The sequence below is a fragment of the Glycine soja genome, chromosome 1 (genome assembly GCF_004193775.1).
Source record: "Glycine soja cultivar W05 chromosome 1, ASM419377v2, whole genome shotgun sequence".
Lineage (NCBI taxonomy): Eukaryota > Viridiplantae > Streptophyta > Magnoliopsida > Fabales > Fabaceae > Glycine > Glycine soja.
The window spans coordinates 50,438,222-50,462,418 of NC_041002.1; the positions used below are offsets into that span (position 1 = coordinate 50,438,222).

Sequence of the window (24,197 nt, forward strand, 5' to 3'; positions counted from 1 at the left end):
ATGTATTTCTAACATTTCTCGAAGAACACATTCTGTGACACACTCTTTCCATTGAAATTTATTGAAAATAATTAAATTTAATGGATCTCACATCATATTTAATGATTTTTTTCTTAATTTTGTAATTTTCAATAAATTTTAACTAATTAAATGTGTTAAATAATATTTTCCTAACATTTCTCTTAAAATTATATTATTAACACAATATTTTTTATGATATTATTTTATTCTTATCACACATCATCTATTTTATCTCATTTTTATTATCTTTCTATTTGTTGTATACAAATTTACTGTACAAATACAATTTCTTTTTATATTATGAAGTGAAATTATTTTCCCTTGTAAGGTAAAAAAAAGAGAGGATAAATTACTACTTTGAACCGTTTGTCGAATATAACATCAATTAATGTTTAATTCAAATATCAATTCAAAATTGGATTTCAAATTATTAATTTATATATATTTTTTTTCTTAAAGTAGTAGTTCTCGCGATCGATTTATTTTTTTTTCAAATTATTTTTCATTATTAAGAAAAGATAAGAAAAATAAAATATGAGCTTGTTTTATAGAAATTCTTATTAATGTTATTGTTTTAAGGTCAATTTATTTACGTGATAAAAGGTTGAATTTAATATCTCCTTTTTTAAAATGTTTCAATATAATCATTTCCGTACTCAATTTGTTTTCTTATTTTTTTAAAAATCTTCAATGCTTCAACACGGCATTAGTTTCAATTGGACGAAAAAGGTTACATTAAAACATTTTTAAAAATAAAGAATGAAATTGAACTTTTCATTGAAAGAAGAACCAAATTAAATTAAATAAAATAAATAAATAAATAGTGGGACTAAATTAGTAATTTAGACAAAAGAAAATCAATTTCTTTTGCTGTTTTGCACAGTGTAGATAGATTGCTAGTTGTGCATGTCATCGAAGGACAATTTCTTACAAGGTGACAAGCATAGATGTGATAAGCAATTCATGCTGGCTTTTGAGAGTTTCTACACTCATGTGAGAGTGAGGTATGTCTAACCTCCTTAATTATTCCCCATATGTGGTTTAAGAAAGATTTCAAGGTCAAGTGAAAGAGAAGTAATATTTTGTTGCAGGCAGATATGAACCATTGGAGAATAATATAGCTATAGCTACGTGGCATATTCAAGTATTAAACAAGGGTTGTGCTTAGGCAAGTTAACAGTCCTCACGCCAATTTTTACTGATGTTATTTTATATTTACATACATTAATTTTATCATTTTATTTCAATTAAACAAAACCTAGGTTTAATAAAAGATATTGGCCCTTCATAAAGTGATGAATTAAGGTTCCAATTCCATTAGAAGACACATTCACATTAGTGTCCGTCACTGTTTCGAAAACAATGTCTCTTCCGAAAGATACATATACATGTGAACACGTTTTAGGTGTAACAACTAATGATGATTATTGCAATCCTTAAAGGGGAATGGCATGGAAGTGTCGTTCGTGCAATACAAAATTATAATAATTTTTTTGTCAATCTTTATAGCCACCACTCAATAACAAAAAGACAAAAAAAAAAGGTACTGAAATATATTGAATCTGAAATTTGTCATATATATCTTCAATCATATAGCTCAATACAAGTCCATAAACTTTCGAAGACAATCCATAGGTATCATGCACGAACAGGGCATTGATGACTTCAGTGACGATAAAAAATTAAAAACTTAGAGAGCAATGATGTTGCAAATAGCTATACATCATTTTTTTTTCTTGCAACGAGAGTAGAAGAAAAGAAAAGAGAGGGGTAGATTAGAGAAAACGAGAAAGACAGTGATCTAAATCAGTTTTGTTAAGGAGAAAAAAGAACCTATTAAATTGATAAATGCAGTTAATTACTATAAAGAATTATAGGCATGCAAGTTTCTGAGGAAGTTGCAACTATGCATATCTAATCATTCTAACATTAGTAAAACAGAAATCAAGGCCGACCTTAAAGTATATTAATTAAGCAGGATTTTTGAAAAAGAAGATATTAATTTTTATTTATTATTAATTTATTTTCACAAAAAGGAAAATATATTGTTAACTAATTGATAAGTAATATTAAAAGTGAAAGCTTTTTATTTAAAAATATCTCTTCTATGTTATTATTTTTCTATTTTAACTATAATACTACCAATACTAGGAAAAAGTAAAATAGCAATAGAATGAATTGGTGACCAATTAGATGCCGTTGCCAAATCCTCCATCGCTGATGACTATAACGACCGATTTGATTGTCAGTTGCACAATTTGTTATTTAGCTACAGATAATAGTTGGTTGTTTATAACTAAATATTAGTCGTTATAATTGGTTGCAAGTGATTCTTGGTTACCAATTTAGCCACCATTCTAGTAAGGAAATTGTTAGATGACTTGCTAAAATTTAATCATTGTTAAATCGATCGCTGCATCGCCGCCCCGGATGTAGTGAAAAGTAAGCAAGGGTTCCCACATTTTCGTGAACGGGTGTGGGTAAAGAAGCTAGTTCATGACAGGAGGATTCGCTTTGGTACATGGAATATAGGCACACTTACTGGAAAATCTATGGAAATAGTGGATGTTATGGTGAGGAGGAAGATCAATTTTATGTGCCTACAAGAAACTAAGTGGACAGGTGAAAAAGCGAAAGAATTAGACAACTCGGGATTTAAGCTATGGTATACGGGAAAAATCAGATCAAGAAATGAGGTAAGGATTATTGTGGACAAGGAGTGGAAGAAGGATGTCGTAGATGTAAGAAGAGTAGGAGATCGTATCATAGCCTTAAAATTGGTAGTGGGACAGGACACCTTTAATGTTATTAGTGGGTACGCACCTCAGGTTGGGTTAGCAGAACACTTTAAGGTAAAATTTTGGGAGGATCTAGAAGGGGTACTTCAGGATATACCCCAAGGAGAGAAAGTTTTTCTAGGAGGGGATCTCAATGGACATGTAGGTAGCGTGGATAGAGGTTTTGAGGGGGTGCATGGGGGTTTTGGCCTAGGGGAGATGAATGGGGAGGGTAAATCCATCTTGGAGTTTTCGGAGGCTTTGGATCTTTCTATAGCCAATACATGGTTTAAGAAAAGAGAGGAACATCTTATCAATTACAAAAGTGGAGGGACATGTTCTCAGATAGATTTCTTCCTTATCAGGAAGTCTGATAGGAAGTATTGCTTGAACTGTAAAGTTATCCCGGGAGAGAGCTTGACTACCCAACATAGAGTTTTGGTTATGGATGTAAGAATTAGAGATAGGGCAAAGAGAAGAAGTCCTATGGTAGCACCAAGGATCAAATGGTGGCACTTGAAGGGTGAGAAACAAGGAATCTTCCAACAAAAGATATGGGAGGGATGGTGTGGACAATCACAAGAAAGTGCAAATGATATGTGGAACAAGACGTCCCAAGAGATTATTAAAGTGGCTAAAGAGACGTTGGGTGAATCTAGAGGTTTTGGACCTAGGGGTAAAGAATCGTGGTGGTGGAATGAAAGTGTTCAGAGCAAAGTTAGAGTAAAAAAGGAGTGTTTCAAGGAGTGGTCTAGGTGTAGAAATTCTGAAACTAGGGATAAGTATAAGATAGCTAGAAATGAAACCAAAAAGGCGGTGAGTGAGGCAAGAGCCCAAACTTTTGACGGACTATACCAAGCTCTAGGAACCAGGGACGGAGAAAGATCTATATATAGGCTTGCTAAGGGTAGAGAAAGGAAGATTAGAGATTTGGATCACGTAAAGTGTGTTAAGGATGAAGAAGGCAAAGTCTTAGTGCATGAAAAAGATATCAAGGAAATGTGGAAGGTGTATTTCCACAACTTATTTAATGATGGATATGGATACGACTCTAGCAGTCTAGACACAAGAGAAGAGGACCGGAACTATAAGTATTATCGTCGGATTCAGAAACAGGAAGTAAAGGAAGCGTTGAAAAGAATGAGTAACGGTAAGGCGGTTGGGCCAGACAACATACCTATTGAAGTGTGGAAAACTCTTGGAGATAGAGGTCTTGAGTGGCTCACCAAACTCTTTAATGAAATTATGAGGTCAAAACTCATGCCGGAGGAATGGAGGAGAAGCACGTTAGTGCCAATCTATAAGAACAAGGGGGATATACAAAATTGTGCAAATTATAGGGGAATCAAGCTCATGAGTCATACCATGAAATTATGGGAAAGAGTGATCAAACGGAGATTAAGAAAGGAGACTCAAGTTACTGAGAATCAATTTGGTTTCATGCCGGGAAGGTCGACCATGGAAGCGATTTATTTATTACGGCGGGTGATGGAGCAATATCGCATGGACCAACAAGACTTGCACTTGATTTTTATTGACTTGGAGAAAGCGTATGATAGAGTGCCTAGAGAGATTTTGTGGAAAACTCTAGAGAAGAAAGGGGTTAGGGTTGCATATATTCGAGCTATCCAAGATATGTATGATAGGGTATCGACTAGTGTTAGGACACAGGGTGGAGAGTCAGACGATTTTCCCATCACAATTGGTTTGCATCAAGGGTCAACCCTTAGCCCCTACATTTTTACCTTAATTCTGGATGTCCTCACGGAACAAATCCAAGAGATAGCGCCGAGATGCATGCTTTTTGCAGATGACATAGTCCTCCTTGGAGAGTCGAGGGAGGAGTTGAATGAGAGGTTGAAAACTTGGAGACGAGCTCTAGAAACACATGGCTTTCGCCTAAGCAGAAGCAAATCGGAGTATATGGAATGTAAGTTCAACAAAAGTAGGAGGGTATCTAACTCAGAGGTGAAAATAGGAGACCATATTATCCCTCAAGTCACACGGTTTAAATATCTTGGGTCTGTAATACAAGATGATGGAGAAATTGAAGGGGATGTGAATCATCACATTCAAGCAGGATGGATGAAATGGAGAAAAGCATCGGGGGTGTTATGTGATGCAAAGGTACCGATCAAGCTAAAGGGAAAGTTTTATCGGACTGCGGTAAGACCGGCGATTTTGTACGGAACAGAATGTTGGGCGGTCAAGAGCCAACATGAGACTAAAGTAGGTGTAGCGGAGATGAGGATGTTGCGGTGGATGTGTGGTAAGACTCGACAGGATAAAATTAGAAACGGAGCTATTAGAGAGAGGGTTGGAGTAGCGCCTATTGTAGAGAAGATGGTGGAAAATAGACTTAGGTGGTTTGGGCATGTAGAGAGAAGACCGGTAGACTCTGTAGTGAGGAGAGTAGACCAGATGGAGAGAAGACAAACAATTCGAGGCAGAGGAAGACCCAAAAAGACTATAAGAGAGGTTATCAAGAAGGATCTCGAACTTAATGATTTGGATAGAAGTATGGTACTTGATAGAACATTATGGCGGAAGTTGATCCATGTAGCCGATCCCACCTAGTGGGATAAGGCGTTGTTGTTGTTGTTGTTGTTGTTAAATCGATCGCTAATCAAAATATTTCTTAGGATGAGAACAATGATTGACTGAATTAGCAACTGATTTCGTTATTTGCTAAATTAGTTTTATATTTTAATTCTTTTTTATAAAATATATTATTGGTACAAGTAAAATTATATTTGAATATCTCAAATTCTAGAATTTGAATATTGTAGATAAGATCTCATTAAAAATAATTACTCAAATTTCAGTTAAAAATAAGATATATTCATAGGTTAATAACAAAAGGATATTAGTAAAAGTTTATACACTTTTTTTTTCATTCAATTTCCGTTAATTCATTTAATTTTGTCTCAAAATTCATACACAAAAAGTTAGATGGTAAATCAAACATGCATGTAGCTAGTCATACCAATTCTCATCTCAAAAATAAAAATTCAAAGTTTAAGCCAAGATAATGTTGAGTCATTCTCCACAGAAATCTCACCTAACTAGAGGATGCTAGGCTACTACTGTGTAGCGCCCCTAAATGGGCCCTAATGTGCATGATTTTGTATGGAAGTTGAGTGACTCACATGAGGGACGGTGAGATAAAAAAGACAGCAGAGCCAATTTGGGAGGTCCACCCTACACCCTATGTAAACACATGAGAAGACGTGACAACAACATCCAAAAACCACATAATATTATAACTTTATAAACCCACAATACGGTAAAACCATACGTACATGCCTTGGTATTGTTAATAGGAGAATATATATATATATAAGCACTCACCAGTGCCATATAACTTATAATTAAGCACCCTTTCACTTATAAGAATGAAAAGAGCAACTATGGCTTCTACCTTTTCACCAAAACATTCTCGTGGCTATGCCATTCGATCCATAAGCTTGCCAACTAGATCACATCCAAGCACAGTTCCAATTGAAGAGGAGCTGAACAAGCTCAAATCATGGGAAACATCATCTTCCTCTGAGGTGGAGAGAATTTTCTTTGGTCTTTCAGGCCTTGCAAACTTGTACAAGTGCATGGAAGATCTTTTGAAGTTGCCACTCACCCAACAAGCACTATCTCATCATCACAACCAAAAATGGGTTGATGAGTTGCTAGATTGTCCAGTGAGATTCTTGGACATATTGGGAGAAACAAGGGATGCAATCATGCAAATGAAGGGAAATGTTAGAGGCCTTCAATCAGCCCTTAGAAGGAGAAAAGTTGGAGACTTGGTGGTTGAAAGCCATGTTTCTTCATATTGGATTCTCAGAAGAAACACAAGGAAACAATGCACAAAATCTCTTGTTTTATTGAAGCACAGTACTGAAGGGTCATCATTTGGGGCATCTCCTCCTTTGGACCTCAATCACCACCTCTCAGCAGTTGTCAGGGTTCTAAGAGAAGCTAGTTTGATCACCAGCTCCATCTTTCAGTCACTTGTGGGGTTTCTTTCTTCACCAATCTTGAGGTCAAAGATTAATAATAAGTGGACATTTGTGTCAAGAGTGATGCGGAAAGGGGTGCTTCAGCTTCAATGCAACAATCAAGTGGAGAATGTGAATGAACTTGAAAAGGTGGACCTTGCACTTTGCAGAATGGTCATGGATAATGCAACCAAGGATTTTGAGGCTGAGAATATTCAATTTGCACAGAAAGAGCTTGAGGCTGTGGTGGTAGTCATTGAAGGGCTTGAAAATGGATTGGATTGCTTGTTTAAGCACCTTATTAATACTCGTGTGTCTTTTCTGAATATAGTTTCTCCCTCAGGTAGAATATGATACGCATGTAGATGTCACTATGTCAGAGGATCTATACAAACAAATTAACCTAATTGACGTTTTGTACTAGTAATTAAAGAAAGTTGTAATTGATGCAATTGTACATTTTCTTTTCTTATTCCATCATCTTGGTTTTGTTTATTGAATTTTTTTTTATCTTTCCTACTTTCTTTTGTTTAGCATATTCATCATATTCTATTTTTCAGATCGACAAACATTTTCTTATGATTAAACAGGAACAATGTAACTGGTGATGTTACTTTTCTTGCAGAATTAAGTGGAATATATAAACTAAACAGTGTATCAGCATGGCACTAACATACCACACGGTTAGAGTGAATGGAAATTAATACAGAAATGATATAGTGGAAATCATTGTAACAAGCTCCAAAAGAAACTTTCGAAAAAGTCACTAAGATTGGGTAAGTGGTGAAAAACTTGGATAATTTGTATGAGATCCTATTTTCAAATAGGGTTGTAAAATGAAAAGGAAAACCCTAAGAACACAAATCATTAATTAAATAAACGCAATAGGACTATCATCCATAGTATCTGCTTTCATGTTAAAAAAAAATCTCACATTTAACTTCAAAAAAATTATTTTAATTTTTACATATAAGTTAATTTTAATTTATAAAAATATTTAATTTATTTTATCTTTTTATTTTTTTTATAAATGTTTATTGAAAATTTTTACTTTTATCTGAACAGGACCTATTTCTACAAATAACTTAATAAGCCACCGTAGTATATGCTTTTTATGCACCCTTAGTGTTTGCAAGAACATGGACCTTTCAAGCTAAACTGCATATCCATTATAATAAGATCTTCCTTGCCATACTCTCATCCACTTCCTTTCTCCCAAACCCCGGAAACTTCCAGAGTGTCATTATTCAAATTATGGGCTATCATCCATCCATCACCCCATCTTGGTCCCATCAACTACATAATTATTGCAGTTATAATTGTGCACAACTGCATGGTAAATCATTGAATCTATTTTTTTAACCGGAATAAGGATAAGTTGAGCACTTAAAATAGGAGACTTACATATAAATTAAAAAGTTAATTATCGTTTTTTTGGTTCAGAATGAATGATTAAATTGAACCGAATATTATTCCAAATATTATCTGTTTTCTCATTATACACCTAAAATTATTAGAACAGAAGCACTAAAGTAAAAATCAGAGAGTGACTAAGTAATTAGTTAACCACACATTCAGAAAAGTATGATGGTTTTAGCAACATGTGTCAAATAACTGCAAAAGAACTAGCAGGGATGAATGTGACAAGACCATACCAATATGTATCTCATCAGTTAACTACAATCAGTATCTTCAACTACCAACTAGAAAGAGCGTGACTAGAAAATTATAGTGAAGTTGTGGAGGGGTTGGGAAAGGAATTGTGCATTTAATAAACAAGGAGTATAGATTATAGACAATTTTTCACACAAATATCTGCTCGCTATTAATCAGTTTTTTTAATACCAAAGCAAGACTAAAGACGATATACTAGTGTCAATTGTGAATATCTTCGTTATATATATCATATTTATAAACTGAAGAGTGAAGAAGTAAATGAATACCCTGTTATTTTTATTACGATAGACTTCATATGATTAATCTCTATAACCGCTGGGAGGGGGCTTCTTTAATGGTTACTGGTCCAAAGATACCCAAATGGCGCCTCAATTTGTACAAGACCCATCCAAAGACTTATATATAATTATTTAGATAATATTGTTTGTATCATTCTTCGATTAAAATTAAAGTCCCACATTGATAATTTGTCTAATAAATATTTGTATTAAAAATTATCATACATTGAATCTCTAATTTCAATTGGGGAATATGACAAAATAAAATGAATTTTACATATTCAAATTGATGTAGCTCAGTTCAAACACCTATAATTAATATTCATGAAATATTTTAGTCCAAGCAGAAGTTGTGAAAACATGACAATAAAACAGAATTTGAATATATTTTTTTTAATTCTTATGATACATCACTTTTTTAAGTTTTGGTCCTTGTAATTTTTTTAAAAAAGAATCTTTTTATTTTAGTTTTAATATATTTTTCATTTCAGTCCTTATAATATTGTTTATTTTTTTCATAAAAAAATGGCTTGTTCATTTTGAGTTAAACCCTTTGAAGAAAAATGAGTATATTATAATGATTAAAACAAATAACATAACAAAATAAATTTATTTTGCAAGAACTATATAAAACATAATTTTTATCAAAACCATAAAAATAAAAATAAAATACAACTAAGACAGTTTTCCATTACATGACCAGAATCATTCGTCCACACAAGTTTTCACATTACATTTATGACCTGTAGTTAACTTAGAGGAATTTAGTACACACAATAGTGAGATGCCACTCACTTTTATTTTTAATTGTCACAAGTATCATAAAACTTCCATCACCGGAATACTAATGTATTTCAATTTAGTAAAATGTTCAACATTCAATCTAATCCTTCACAAATTATGTTTCCACCACAAATTATTTTTAAAACTTTTCTCATATTTACTAATAATAATTTTCATCCATCTGTGCAGACATCTTGAAAAACATGTTGAAAAACAAAAGATAAATTAAACATAAGAATAGAAAATAAAATGAAAATTCATTTTCTTAAATCAATCATGCCCATTTCTCTTCTATTTTCCATCTACTTCTACTATTTTTTCTCTCCTGTGTTTCACTAATATGTAATTAGAGATACTTGTTCTTATAAATAACTCGGGGATCCATGATGATATTTAATCAACAAATCTTTAGATGATATTTACCCTCCTATGTAACTTCTACAAACATTGACATTCCTATGTGTATTTGATGACTCTGAATGTCAGAAATCATTCGTCAGAGTAATTGCCCTCACTATCTTCCCCGTATATTTGATATTCTTCTTCGCTGACATTTGCTTGCACATAGTCACAATCAATTTCATTAGGAGGGAAGTTAACAAAAAGATCCTGCAAATGAGTCCTTGAAAGATTCTCAAAGTTGATGTCTGAATATTATAAAGGAATTCAAAAGTGCCATTTGAAAGCCTTGATGAAACCTAACTTATAGCATAAAAATCCATGCATTGCCAGGCGACCAGTAAGCAAGTTCAATGTATTGTCTAATCTAATAGCTTAGCAATGTGAAACATTTTTAACTTCTACATACAAAATTTAAAAAAGCAGCAATGAGGAAGAGTGAATTATGTAATTATGAATTTTCTAGTTCCATCGTCTCGTCAGAAAAATTTGTGATGCAATAATGATATTTCAATCTCTATTAACTTAAAGAGTACATGATGGAATAGAAAAGGATACAGGAATCAGACGGCAGGGGCATTTCATTATCTCCAGCTTACATGTGTCAATAACATAAGTTAAAAAAACATCCAATTTAAAAGCCATTATTAACACAATCCAGAGAGAAAAACATAAAAGCAGAAAGTGTAGGCAAGAATTACCAGTTCATGCTCTTCTTCCCATTCTTCATCACTATCATTACCCTCAGCTGCATCCTCTTCATCTTCAACATTGTCAAGTTCTTCATTCTCTTCCAAACCTGTGTTCCATATACAAAAAAATTATCAATAATTACTCGATTAAAATACTATTTAACATATCAGAAAATAGAAATTTTTAATTGGAAAAGATATTAAGTTATTGTTTTACAACGACAACAAATCTTCCAATTGGTTCACAATCATATTAGATAACAAAATAATCAAATAAAATTTGTTCTAATTCTAACTCCGTTCATGAATTCTGCTACTAATAACCTTTTGAGGAAACAAAAAAACTTTGCCACGAAACTTGGAAGTATCTGAATAGAATTCTTCCTTACGAGTTTAAAAAATAAAATACTTGAAATAAATTATGTAGGGACTTCTTGAGAAATAGAAGTGCAATAACTAATAAAGGCCTAGTAACTAGACGTGAAAGTGTTTTGAAATTAATGATTCTTCTTATATCATATTATTGGGTGTGGCAACAATTTGTTGGCTCTATTACTATATACTAAAACAATATCAATACATAGAATCGGGAAGAAAAGGAAAAAATAAAAAGGAGACAACCTAAATTAGCTTGTTGGCATTCTTCTCCATCGAGCTTCATGGCATGCCTATAGCACTCCCTCTTCAATTTTTCAAACTTTAAAGTGGCAGCTCTGAGTAAATTCTCAGCACCAGGCTTGGGGAATACTGATAGATATTGCACTATAAGACGTTGTCTAATACAATTGATCATGTGTTGTGAGAACCACCCAGTTACAGACTGCAAAATTAGCATTTTGGATGCAACTTAGTTAATGAATCTTCTTATAACTTCAAGCATGAAAGATAAAATCAAGCAATTCTTCTGATATTTTATCTTCTGTGGCAAAAATTACACAACAATTCAATCTGCACAAACTTCAGATTAAAACAAGATTATATAGAATAAATCAGCTACTCCTTGATTGTTCAAGCAAAAAGGAAAAATGAGCACTTTTGCATCACCCATAGATAACCCATAAAGGACCTTTGTGCTAGGGAATAGGAAAACTATGTAACATGTCAAACGCAGAGTAAACAGTAAAGCATGTTTGTCTTTTAAATGTGTAGGCAATATCAAGTGTGTCAACACAATAAATGAGACATTAAATAAAAATTCTTATAAAAGAAGTACAGTGCAAGTTGGTCGGAATGTAGGCTTATTTATTTCTGATTGAATATAATCATCAACAAGGTCGAAAAACTGTAAAGAAGTCTGGAACTTGTAAGGGAAAACACGAAAGGCACATATATCCTTCCATCTATGTTTTGATCTGCATGAAACAACAGCCATAACAAATGAGAAAACAACTCAAATGGCAAGATAATAATCATATATAGTGACAATAACTAACTATCAAGCTAGAGGTCTGCAAATAAATTTAATTGAGATTGTAATAAGTTCCAGCGATCTCTTTCTATTCACTTTTGAATGTCTATATATATATATATATATACACACATTGTGATTTTCTATTTCCTCTTTCTTGTGAATACACTTGAGAGTGGAACTGCTTCCAAATTACACTGAACAGATTTCTAAACACAGCAAGAGATAAAATGAAGAAAAAGACTTATTGGCTGAATGAGCATCACAGTAACTTCATAATGGGACAGGTACTCGATAATCAATTCTTTGATAACTGCTAAACCAAAAATATAATAAACCTAGTCAAGATTGAAGATTCAGTTTTTATAACAATAAAAGTTCACTAAAATAATTGACAGTTAAGATTGGGTTATTAGCACCCTGGTAAAAATGTATAAATTGTTCATATTTATTTTGTATTTACAGGTGAGTGAAGATTCAATATTTTTATATGCAAATATCGTAGGAGGCTCATGGGTGGTTGGTCAAATCAGTCGTGTCTAATACTAGAGTTCACAGAAAATACCAAATAGACACAACACAAGGAACCACAATCAACGTGTGATTAGTAACAATAACATTCATTTAACAGTCAGGGATGCATTCTCATCCTCACAAACGAAAACATGAAAATAGTATTTGAAGAGCCCCATTCTTTTAATGACATTAGTTTAGGATGAAAAGAACCAATGGATTCAAACTACATAGAGAACAAAATGAATGTTGTATGAAATAGCTGTGCAAATTGCATAGAAGCATGGACCACCAGTGAGAAAAAATAGCCATTTCTTTTTAGGCCAGTGTCTAGTGTAACATCCCATTTTTTTTAGTATATAAAATTTTAGAGAATAATGATGTTTTATAATTAAATAAATAAAGAAAAATAGTTATAATAAAATAATGATTTGAGAGAAAATAAAAAGGATATTTTATTATTCATTTGATGGTGAATAAAATAGAGTTTCTTTTTTTATAAAATAATTAAAATAAATAAATAAAGTAAATAATAGGTTGTGAATACCCCTAGTTATAAATAGTGACATATTAGGTCAGTTTTCAGCTTCTCTGCCTACCAATTTCGTTTTTTTTCTCTCTTCCTCTCCCAAAACTCTCTCTTTTTCCCGCAGGCCATCAAACCTGTCTCAGATAAATGACGATCTCGGACTCATTCACCGTTGGATCGTCGTGAAATTTAAACAGCATGTTTGCAACCAATTTCCGAGCATTCTCACCGTTGGAAATTTCGATATCACGTCTAAGCTAAGAGAAATACCCCTCGCATTGTAGCATTTTTCTTTCCCGCAGAAACCCAGAGCTGTCTTGATAAAACTACGATCCCGGTTTCGTTAACCGTTGGATTATCGTAAAATTTGGATATGTTGTTCGACATTCAGTTGCGCACACTTTGACCATTGGGATTTGTGAGATAATGTTCGTGTAAGACACACTAAAATATGCTCAAGTCTCATTCCTTGCAATTAGATCCTAAAATCTTTAAAGGGGTCTCTTTTCCTACTAAACTTTGTTGTGTTCTTGAGTTTTTATTTTTATTTTTTCTTGTTCAATGTTATATTTAGTTTGGAAGGTATTTCATTCTCCTCTCTCTATCAGTATCTTACCTCTTTTCTCATTAATGTAGTTTATTTTCCTACCCTACACAAAAAGGTATTTACATGTTTATAACGCATGACATTCCAGGATGATAGAAGATTATACATTCAACAAATGGGGTAAGACTAATTAATAAAAACCTTGAATGAAGAGATTCATATTAAGGATTCTGCAAACAAGTGTTGTGACTGAGAGTCAAAGAGATGCGGATCAGTCATCAACACTTACCAATGGTTATTGATATGTTTTAATATACCAAAAGGATTAAATTTTGTGCCTATATCCTATTAAGAAATTTGTCCAAATTATCTTTACCTCAAAATGGGGTTGTACAACTTCCTCTGGTTTCTTTTTCGAACTCGACATGGTTGCTGGTCTCAAGCTGAAATTAGAAAATGACTAAGTCACTTCAATGTAAAGTTAACACAATTGCCAGTCAAAACTTTAGAAGGATAACTTACAAAAGTTAAAATAAAAAGATTATGATGCGCATAACTAAAAAAACCCTGATATAACATAAAATGAAGGAAAACAAAGTATAGTGGGACTTAGAACTTCATTGCCACATCCAACTCCATCAGTGGAGAGAAAAGACACAAGATATTAAATACTTCGATTTTTAGAATCTAGTGTGTCCCACTATCCAAGTACCCCAAACTACAGAAAACAAATGTACAAAACATATATATATATATATATATATATATATATATATATATATATATATATATATATATATATATATATATATTTACTCATAAAATAATTTATTAAAATTATCATTTTAAAATTAATTTTTAGAGTTTTTTATGATCCAAAATTATTTAACAGTTACTTATAATATTTTAATTAAAATTTATTTTTAAATATAATTTTACAATAAATTTATTTTGAGGTATATTAGTATTAAAAAAAAAATTGGGGCCGCCTAAAGCCTTCCTTGGTTGGGCCTTAAGCCGGCCATGCTGAAACATTGAGTTGAAGTAACAGAAACATTGAAACAAAAATATTCACCAAAATGCAGTTCTTCTAACTCTCACCAAAATTACGGCACGAATATAAAGGGTTCATATAATGTTTCAGGTAATTTTAAAGTGCTAATTTATATAAATGATATTTAATGTGATGATTATTAAATATGAAAGAATAATTAAATCAGTGGATTGATTTTAGAATTATTAAAATTATTAAATGTGTTGATTATTGTAAAAGGTTGTTATGAGCCGTTAAGGAGTTACTATAAGCAAGAAACTGTAAAGATTAAAGTCCTCTCAAGAACACATTGTAAATTTTTCAAACTCTCTCCTAGTCATTATAAAATACAGTAGATGTAAGAATTATGTTATCCGATATCTTGTAGCATAATTTTTTGTATGATGAATCCTACACATGATAGTAAAATTATGTCAACACATGTCCCCACAATTAAGTCCATGTTTGGATGCCATGTCAGTTGGAGAACTTTAAACTATTTTTATTTTCAAAATAACAAATTCATCACGAACGTGTATAAGATCTCTCAAATGTGTATTACTTATATTCAAATATAGCCTAAACTGTGGGAGGAATGAGGAAAAGAATTTTACTTGTACAGAAATCATCAGCAACATGTCGACTTACACGTGTATGACCTTTTACTTTTCCTTGTATCTCTTGAAAGGTAGAGATAGTGGTTCCAAACTATATGCGTTGTTCCCCCGTTTGAATACTCCATAGACAACCGAAGTTGTATAAAACTCCTTCAATGGATGATGCACTCTTTCTAGAATATCCCCCCTGTACATTAATGAAATGTGCTTATTGGAGGATGTCCCAAAAACATAGTTGGCAAAAACAACAACGACACATACATGTATTTCAACAACCAAAAAAAGAATCAAATTCCTTTAAAAATTGATCTTTAATGATGAGGTAAAAAAAAAATGAAATATATAATTAATAAAAAAAAAACACCAGGGGACTAATTCATCTAACCTTGATAAGGAATCTGTCTTCTCCATACAAGTTCATAGCCATAGGTAATCTAGTTTGCCAAAAATAAGATAACTACAGAAAACACAAAACAGAAGTTCTAGCTATGTAGAACCAGACTATACAAACAACGTCATGGAGACAGAGAACCTGAGAGTAAAAGAAGAGAAAGTTCAACATTTTATGTTTACACTTGGTTAATTTAGCATAACAGAACTTCTAAGACTTACATTAGAATCAAGATGGAAATGGCAGTAAGCATATTCAGCATCTCCCAAGTCATTCCACCTTGCATTTTTTTTTTAAATCCCTCTGCACATTATTTCTATCTATAAACCATTTATTCTTGACTTTGAAATTTTAAAATAGGTAAAAGGGTAGGCTGGGGCAGAATGTCTCTGAAGGTCAGGGGTATGGGATTTAAATTTATTTCCTACTTTGAGCTAATATTTTATGGGCTAGATAGATCTCATTAGTCTTTATAAGACAAAATATCTGGTTTCCTTGATCCCAATATCTGGGGCAAAATGTCGTAGCATCAATGTGATGGAATGAAAACGTTCAAAACCAAACATGTGGAACACCAGAACTACATACAGTAGTATTTGATATTTTAGGCACATAGATGAAAATCTAATAAATGGTAACACTGGTATTATGACATAGAACCCCCTCCCAAAACCTTACATGCAAGGAACAAAGGAAAAGACCCATATGAACTTTTATTTTTATTATATATTCCATATTTTACATCAAATCATTCAAGGTTAAAAAAATTACGGAATTTGATTCCATTTTTGGTTGTTGAAATACACGTCTGTGTTGTTTTTGCCAGCTATGTTTTTGGGATATCTATCATAGTAAGCACATATCTTTAATGTACATGCCGATTCTAAAAAAAGGAGTTGGTAGAATTTTATACAACTTCTGCTGCGTATAGTAGCACATATAGTTTGGAACCACTACCTACTTCTGAAGAGAAGATATAGGAAAAGTCAAGGCCATGCATGTGCTCAAGTGCTGTAAGTCAAGATATCAGTTTAATTGTGAGAACATAGTAGCATGCTGATGGCTTGATGCATTCGTTTGCTTAGAGGGGTAGGTCTTAACTTTACATTATATTAGCTATATATTATATGCAAGATGCAGAATTAGAGAAAAATTATTGTGAGAATTACCTATTACCTATGAATTATTAGAATTAAGAGGAGTAGAAAGATGAGAGAATCTGACTGACACGGAATGATCATGGGTAGTATCATGATCTCATACGTAATACCGCTCAAAGTTAAAATTACTATCTAATTTTATGTTACAAAAATACAGATCAGAAGAAAATTTGACTATTTTCGTTTTGTTTATGGAAGCCCTAACAGATCAAAAGTTAATTAAAAACTGCCAATATTAATTCAACTGTTTCTGTTCTCGTATGTGTGTACATTGACCACCAAAGTCAAGCCAATAACTTTTACCTTCGTGTCTCAAGACTGACCTAATTTAAGATTTGTATAATAGTGGTCTTAATTTGTACAAGAATAGTCCTGCATTTATAAATGTTGGTTACATTTTTAAAATATTACATCATCTTATCAATAGTTGAATGAGAGCTGAATCTCTTAAGTATTTTTGTTGTTACGTACCTAATCTCTTAATTAAGTATGTTAATAATGATTTAAATTCTAACTAGAAGTATGAAAAAAGGTTTTATTACATAGGAGAGACAAACCTATTTCAATAAATGCACTAAAAAATTGTCTCGTTAACCATGTTATTAGGATATTAATTAAAAAACTAAAATCCAAATGTATTTATTGTGCGACATCAAAGTAGAACATAAAAAGATATTAATAATACAATTTAACCAATATCTTTAACATACGGTTAATTTTTGGCTTAGGAAAATAACTTTCCACGGTCGATTAGAGAATTCAATTTATAGATTTTAAAAAATTCAACAGAGGATCATAGACCACCTTATTGTAGAAATCCTCATATCTACGCTATTGAAAAGTTGTACCACTACAAATCCTCTTATGTAATTGTTGAAACATGTGTATACCATTCTAAGAAAGGATTTGATGACAAATGAAGATTTTACATCATTTTCACCTTAAAAAGTTTGGTAGTTTCGACATTCTCCTAATTAATCAAGATATCGTATCAAACTTTTTTGCAATGTGAGCCTTCGGCTATGAAATATACATGACGCCGCCAGTCTAGGCACAATGTTATATTTAATACCACAAAAGTATTTTGACAAGAAGGAATCGAAGAAAAATTCATAGTGAGAGAAATGTGTTTATACTAAGATATGTTCGAAATTGATTAATAGTTTCAAAAAACTTTAACGCAAACGGTTTGACGAACATATTTCCTATTCTTTTCCTACTTCTCAGTTGTTTTGTATATTACTGTTTGTCCAAAAACAAGTGGCCAGGTCATCAACTGGTGCTATATATAATTATTATTATTATTTTTATGTGCTAGATGTATAATTTTATATATTGGTACTGTAACTTCCTTATATAATGCTGACGTGTTATTCACTACAAGAAGAACATAGCTACTAACATCTTTACAAGGCAGCACACCACCACACGGTAGTTGAGAGTTGAAAGTCATATTTCCCATGAGATGCATTTTGTTGACCAAGTACTCATTTGTTACATAAAATTAATATTTTAGTGCTAAACGTGGGTTAAGGTACGGCGGGTTAAGGCTGTACCAAAATTCTTAAACCAATAGCTTGAAAAGTACCAATTCTAAAAATTGTATGCGAGAAATATTAGAATCTTTTATATATATAAATTGGAATTCATATTTTGTATGAGAAAATTTTCAAGAGTTGTTATTTAATGATGGTATTTTTAGAAATTTGTCTTTAACGAAAACATTTTTAGGGATTCTTCTTAATGTTTTATTTTTGTTTCAATCTATATTTTCATTTTCATTTCTAAATTAAATTTCAATATTTAAAAAAACTATCAATTGTTAAAAATAACTTTCTATTACAATATAATTTTTTTAGCATATATTTAAAATCTAATTTACATATTTAAAAATATTTATTTAATTATTATAAATTTTAATTAAAATATAATTTATATATGTAAAATTATTTATTTATTATAAATTTTAATTATATAACATGACAGGTTAAACTAGTTGTAAATTTGATCATTTCATATTATTAGATTATTTGACAACTACTTACAGATTGGCAACCATTTTTATTGGTCAAACTCGCCGTTGAAAATAAACAGTGCTGAGCTCACCACCAACTTGCTGCTTAATCAATACTGAAAATTCCCCTCACCAACCTAGGTGGCTATATTTTGATATATTTAAGCCGGTCACACAAAGCCTTCTAAATAATGCATGCTATCATTCACTATTCCACACACGTTTCTACATGGTTAATTTGAGCCATAATTGGAATGCTTATTAGATTGACCATATATGTTTCGAAAGTGATTTTATTTCCACCATGTCATTATTAAATTAAAATCCCAGACAAGGACTAGTTTTATGTACATGCACAAAGACTGTACACACGACAAATTTATATGTTGAAATTAGTCAAAAATGTAACGTGGAATTATTGATGCTGCCCCATCCTTTCATAATTTTGTATTGTACCACACCCACTATATATGCATCTAAATGTTTGTGAGAAATTAAGAGCAGCACACACAAGGAGGAGACAACACAAAGTGCAAAAAAACAGAAATTAAACACTACTAGTAGCTAGCTAGGGTGAGAAAATGGGTGAAGCTAAGGAAATATGGTCTGCACCAATAACCCCTAGAACAGCTTCAGTAGTAGGAACACCTGTTGTGGCATCTCCACCTGTGTCATGTCCACCCTCTCAGCTTCACTCACCATCTCTAACAAGGTCACCTCTACTTCACCCTGAGGATGGAGATGCACCACGTCGTAAAACATCTAAGACTCCAAAGACTCCAAGAACCCCTAGAACCCCTAGAACCCCACTTAGAATCTCTAATTTGACTCCAAAGTTCATCACCCCTTTGGGAAGCCCTATGAGAAAAGCTCTGAGGTTCACCAAGCTTGATCCTCAGGATGCTTGGCTTCCAATCACTGAGTCAAGGAATGGTAACAAGTACTATGCTGCTTTTCACACCCTTTGTTCTGGTATTGGAATTCAGGCCCTTGTTCTCCCTGTGGCCTTCACTATTCTTGGTTGGTAAGTCTTCAAATATAATTTATGCATCTATATATGTTACTTACGTTATCTTTTTATCTGTGTATAGTGTATATACCTCCCCATCAATCTCTTTTATTCACTTTCTGTGTTTGTCTTTGTCATTTTTCTCTCTTTATTGCTTCTCAATTAGTGTTGTTTGTTTTCATGGTAAAAAGCATCAAAATCAATTTTGCTTCCTATCAAACTTAATTTTAGTAAAAATAGGAATGTTTGGTTATTGGTGGTTGGTAAATTGAATTTGTCTCCAAAGCTCAATTTAACTATAAATGATAAAACGAAACTTTTATGTTGAGTTGAAGAACTTGTTTTTAAGGTAAAAACATTTAAATATAAATCATTTCTTCTCAAAATTACTTTCAATTACAAAAATCAATTTTGTAAACTTCTATCCAAACACATACTTATACTTAGTGCATGTTTAGATTTTAATGGGAAAACTCAAGTAATTTTACACCTAAAGCACTATTTTTTCTTCTTCTTCGTTTTATAGTTTGGAATTTACAACTGTATATTAGAATTCGTAAAATTATTTTCTAAACTTTCATCTAAACATAATCTTACTAGTTGTTAGACTTGTTGTATGCGTGCCTATTTGTAATTTACAAATTACAACTAGGATACTTGAAGGTTACAACTGAACAGGTAGAAGTATAGTTGGAATTATTATTATTAAAAAAGCAACCAGAATAACAACTTGTATAATATAAAATGATAAAACTTTATCATAACAGTAAGTGGTCATTACTAAAAACAACCATTATAACATCTTGTATAATATAAAATGATAAAACTTTATTATAATAGTAAGTGATGTACGTTTCACGGGCTCTTAATTATTGGATGTTTCTTTTCTTCTTTCTTTTTTTTTTGGGTAATTATTGAATGTTTCTGTTCTAAGCTCAATTATTTGATTTCACATAAAATAACAAATCCCATATATTTTATGGCCATTTTGTGATTTCTTTAAATGGAATTGTTGAATTTTGAAGTAACAAATTTTTTGGCGGATTGCAGGACGTGGGGAATCATAACTATGACTCTGGCTTTCATATGGCAACTTTACACCTTATGGCTGCTGGTCAACCTTCATGAGTCGGTAGAGCAAGGTGTACGCTACTGTCGATACCTTCAACTCTGCGGAGCTACCTTCGGTATGATTTCTCCACGTGTCCACTGTATTTTCTTTTCAAATTTTTAATCCTATCATTCTAAATTCAATAAATTTTTTAGCTGATAATTTACAGGAGCTTTTGTGTAAGCTAAATGAGATTTTGTAAGTAGTTATAAAAGAGGAAACAAATTTAACTTTTTTATAATTTAAAATCAAGTCATACATTCAACTTTTAAAAAGTTTTCTTCCTAACTTTTTTATTTATAATACATTTACTTAATAGTATAGATTACTACTTCTCTATTTGTTTTCAAATAGAACGTTTAAAGTTAGAAATATGGTGTGTTTCAATATAAACCAAATGAATAAAAAGTAAAATAAAAACATAATTCTTTCACAAATTACTTTTGTTTCAAAAGTATTTTTTCACTTGAAAATCAGGCATGCACATATGTTAAATAAGTAATGAAATGCCAAAATCATTTCCCAACTAATAAAGTGTTGGCATGATGTGTTGCAGGGGAGAAACTTGGGAAAATCCTAGCCTTGTTCCCAATACTGTACCTATCAGCAGGGACATGCACCACATTGATCATCATAGGAGGATCCACAGCAAGGACATTTTACCAAGTGGTGTGTGGTGAAACATGCACTGCCAAACCTATGACCACTGTGGAATGGTACTTGGTGTTCACCTGTGTAGCTGTGGTGCTATCACAGTTGCCAAACTTGAATTCCATTGCTGGGGTGTCACTCATTGGAGCTGTCACTGCTGTAGGGTATTGTACTGCCATTTGGGTAACCTCTGTGGCACGGGGTGCCCTACCGGATGTGAGCTATAACCCTGTGAGGACTGGAAACAGTGTTGAAGATGCCTTTAGTGTGCTCAATGCATTGGGTATCATTGCCTTTGCTTTCAGGGGCCACAATCTCATCCTTGAAATTCAGGTACGGGAACAATATATTCTATGCTTATTTTCCTATTACCTTGTTGAATTTTATGAAATTAGTGAAAATTTGAATGTTGAATAATAAGAAAAAAGAACAAAATAAATTGTGGTTGATTCAACTGTTAGTTACTAGTTACTAGTCACTAGTCAGAGTCAGACAGAGTTACATAAGCAGCGAGAATTTGAAGTTTCTTTGCCTTATCTTTTGGCTTGGTGGGAATGAAATATGTACATTGCTTAGTTTACTATAGTCTATAGTACTGCTTTCAAAGTTGACATTAAAGTTGTTGAAAAACTCAAATAGAGAGAGAGAGAGACCGGGTCAAGCATACAATATTGAAGTTGGCGGATGACTTTCCTTTTTATATTAATTAGTCGACATTGACGTTCAGAACATAGGAAAAAAAATAAAAAATTCAGGATCAGTGTTGAGTACTCAACTTCATTAAATAGAAAGACGAATGGTTAGTTAAGTTGTACCATCCATATCTCAATTTTTTCAATGAATTGAGCTAAGCTTTAGATATTTAATTGGGTTTAACTTGAGCGTTAGCAAGTCACCATCGCTATAGTGGTTCCTCTATCTCTTGAAGGGGTCTTTCTTTATTGAAAACATTAAATTAGTAAAACAATATTTCTTGTTACGTGATCAATGTAAAAATACTTCAAACTTCAATACTATATAGTTAGCTTAGGGGTGAAAAGTTTAAGTAGTTTGTATTAATAGTCTTCTTTTTACTTTCCTTGCAGTCTACTATGCCTTCAAGCGAGAAGCATCCATCACACGTGCCAATGTGGAAAGGGGTCAAGGTTTCTTACACGATCATTGCAGCATGCTTATTTCCCATGGCCATTGGAGGCTATTGGGCCTATGGCCAATTGGTATGCATCTTATGACAATAAACTAAAAATTATATAATGAACCTAACATTAGGACCTTATATAACTAATGGAATACCATATAGTATAATAGTATATTCTAATTTATTATATGTAACTTCAAATTTACAGATTCCTGCAAATGGAGGAATGCTCACTGCCCTATACCAATTCCACTCTCGCGATGTGTCAAGATTCGTGCTAGGGTTAACAAGTTTTTTTGTAGTGGTGAATGGTTTGTGCTCGTTTCAAATCTATGGCATGCCAGCATTCGATGACATGGAATCAGGGTACACTACAAGGATGAAGAAGCCATGCCCGTGGTGGCTGCGTGCATTTATTAGGGTGTTCTTTGGGTTCTTGTGCTTCTTCATAGGAGTGGCTGTTCCGTTTTTGTCTCAAATGGCTGGTTTGATTGGAGGAGTGGCGTTGCCAGTGACATTCGCGTACCCATGTTTCATGTGGCTTAAGACAAAGAAGCCAAAGAAGTATAGTGCCATGTGGTGGCTCAATTGGTTCTTGGGGACATTGGGAGTGGCTTTGAGTGCCATATTGGTTGCGGCTAGTTTATATGTCATCATTGATACTGGTGTTAATGTGAGCTTTTTCAATCCTCAGTAGTCTCACATATAGAGTGGGAAAATGTACTAGGAAAATGATGTTGGGAGGTAATTAATTAGTAAGAGAATTGCTAAGGTTTTCTTTCTTTCTTTTTTTGAGAAATTCAAATTTGTGACCCCACTTTGTAGTTCTAGGTTGATTTTGCCTAATAGTGATATTTGTATAAATATCATTAACTGCATAAGGGGAGGGGAAGGTAAATCAAGATTGTATAAATTTTCTTGTTCTGCAAATTGAAAAATACTTAAGAGTTTATTTAGTCATACATGATATGATGAAGTAGGATATAGTATAAAATTTAATAATATTTAGACAATGTTTCTTTTGCATTGTATAAAATACTATACTATGCATTATATAATATAATAAATATTATCTTACGTCAGTTAATCCACTGTTAATATTGAATATGATAAGATTGTTCTATATTAAAAAAGCACGTAATTGAAAATATTATTCATTTGAAGTTGTTATGTTATACTAAATTAGGAAAAATAAAAGCTTACAAGGCATAAGAGAAGAAAACTCGACCACTATATACATTATATTTAATATTAAAAAAAAACAAATGAAAGCTGCGTAAAATAATTACAATTCAAAACTATAAGAGTTCAATCGATAAGTTGTAGTTTTTAATTGAGTAGATTTAATTTCTAAATTACCTAATCATTGTCTTTAGTTCAAATAGAAAAAAATAGTGCAAATTAATAATTGAATAGCAATCTTCATTGAGAACAACTATTATATTCGCTGCAGT

The 24,197-nt window shown here is 32.4% G+C and overlaps 3 protein-coding genes across 3 annotated transcripts; 2 read left to right on the forward strand and 1 right to left on the reverse strand.

Annotated features, from left to right (window-relative positions):
* Nucleotides 1–6,180: 6,180 nt before the first annotated feature.
* LOC114405648 lies at nucleotides 6,181–7,252 on the forward strand. The gene has a single exon (XM_028368093.1). It carries the CDS (start codon nucleotides 6,194–6,196, stop codon nucleotides 7,145–7,147), a length of 954 nt encoding a protein of 317 aa, XP_028223894.1. The 5' UTR covers nucleotides 6,181–6,193; the 3' UTR covers nucleotides 7,148–7,252.
* A 3,310-nt stretch (nucleotides 7,253–10,562) lies between these two features.
* LOC114405653 lies at nucleotides 10,563–11,472 on the reverse strand. Its single transcript, XM_028368097.1, has 2 exons — nucleotides 11,244–11,472; nucleotides 10,563–10,729 (listed from the first exon to the last, which is right to left on the reverse strand). The coding sequence occupies exons 1-2, from the start codon at nucleotides 11,455–11,457 to the stop codon at nucleotides 10,578–10,580; spliced, it is 366 nt and encodes a 121-aa protein (XP_028223898.1). The 5' UTR covers nucleotides 11,458–11,472; the 3' UTR covers nucleotides 10,563–10,577.
* Nucleotides 11,473–19,303: 7,831 nt separating this feature from the next.
* Nucleotides 19,304–23,756, forward strand: LOC114419346 (lysine histidine transporter-like 8). Its single transcript, XM_028385003.1, has 5 exons — nucleotides 19,304–19,858; nucleotides 20,894–21,030; nucleotides 21,511–21,938; nucleotides 22,691–22,822; nucleotides 22,952–23,756. Exons 1-5 carry the CDS (start codon nucleotides 19,416–19,418, stop codon nucleotides 23,438–23,440), a joined length of 1,629 nt encoding a protein of 542 aa, XP_028240804.1. The 5' UTR covers nucleotides 19,304–19,415; the 3' UTR covers nucleotides 23,441–23,756.
* Nucleotides 23,757–24,197: the final 441 nt, after the last annotated feature.

Excerpts from the sequence above, each read along its gene's own strand:
- LOC114405648 (XM_028368093.1), top strand. The coding sequence starts at position 6,194 with ATGAAAAGAGCAACTATGGCTTCTACCTTTTCACCAAAACATTCTCGT.
- LOC114405653 (XM_028368097.1), bottom strand. The coding sequence starts at position 11,457 with ATGCTAATTTTGCAGTCTGTAACTGGGTGGTTCTCACAACACATGATC. Across the intron at positions 10,730-11,243 it reads ATGCCAACAAGCTAATTTAG|GTTTGGAAGAGAATGAAGAA; the intron begins GTTGTCTCCTTT and ends TATGGAACACAG.
- LOC114419346 (XM_028385003.1), top strand. The coding sequence starts at position 19,416 with ATGGGTGAAGCTAAGGAAATATGGTCTGCACCAATAACCCCTAGAACA. Across the intron at positions 21,031-21,510 it reads ACTCTGCGGAGCTACCTTCG|GGGAGAAACTTGGGAAAATC; the intron begins GTATGATTTCTC and ends GATGTGTTGCAG. Across the intron at positions 22,823-22,951 it reads ATTGGGCCTATGGCCAATTG|ATTCCTGCAAATGGAGGAAT; the intron begins GTATGCATCTTA and ends TCAAATTTACAG.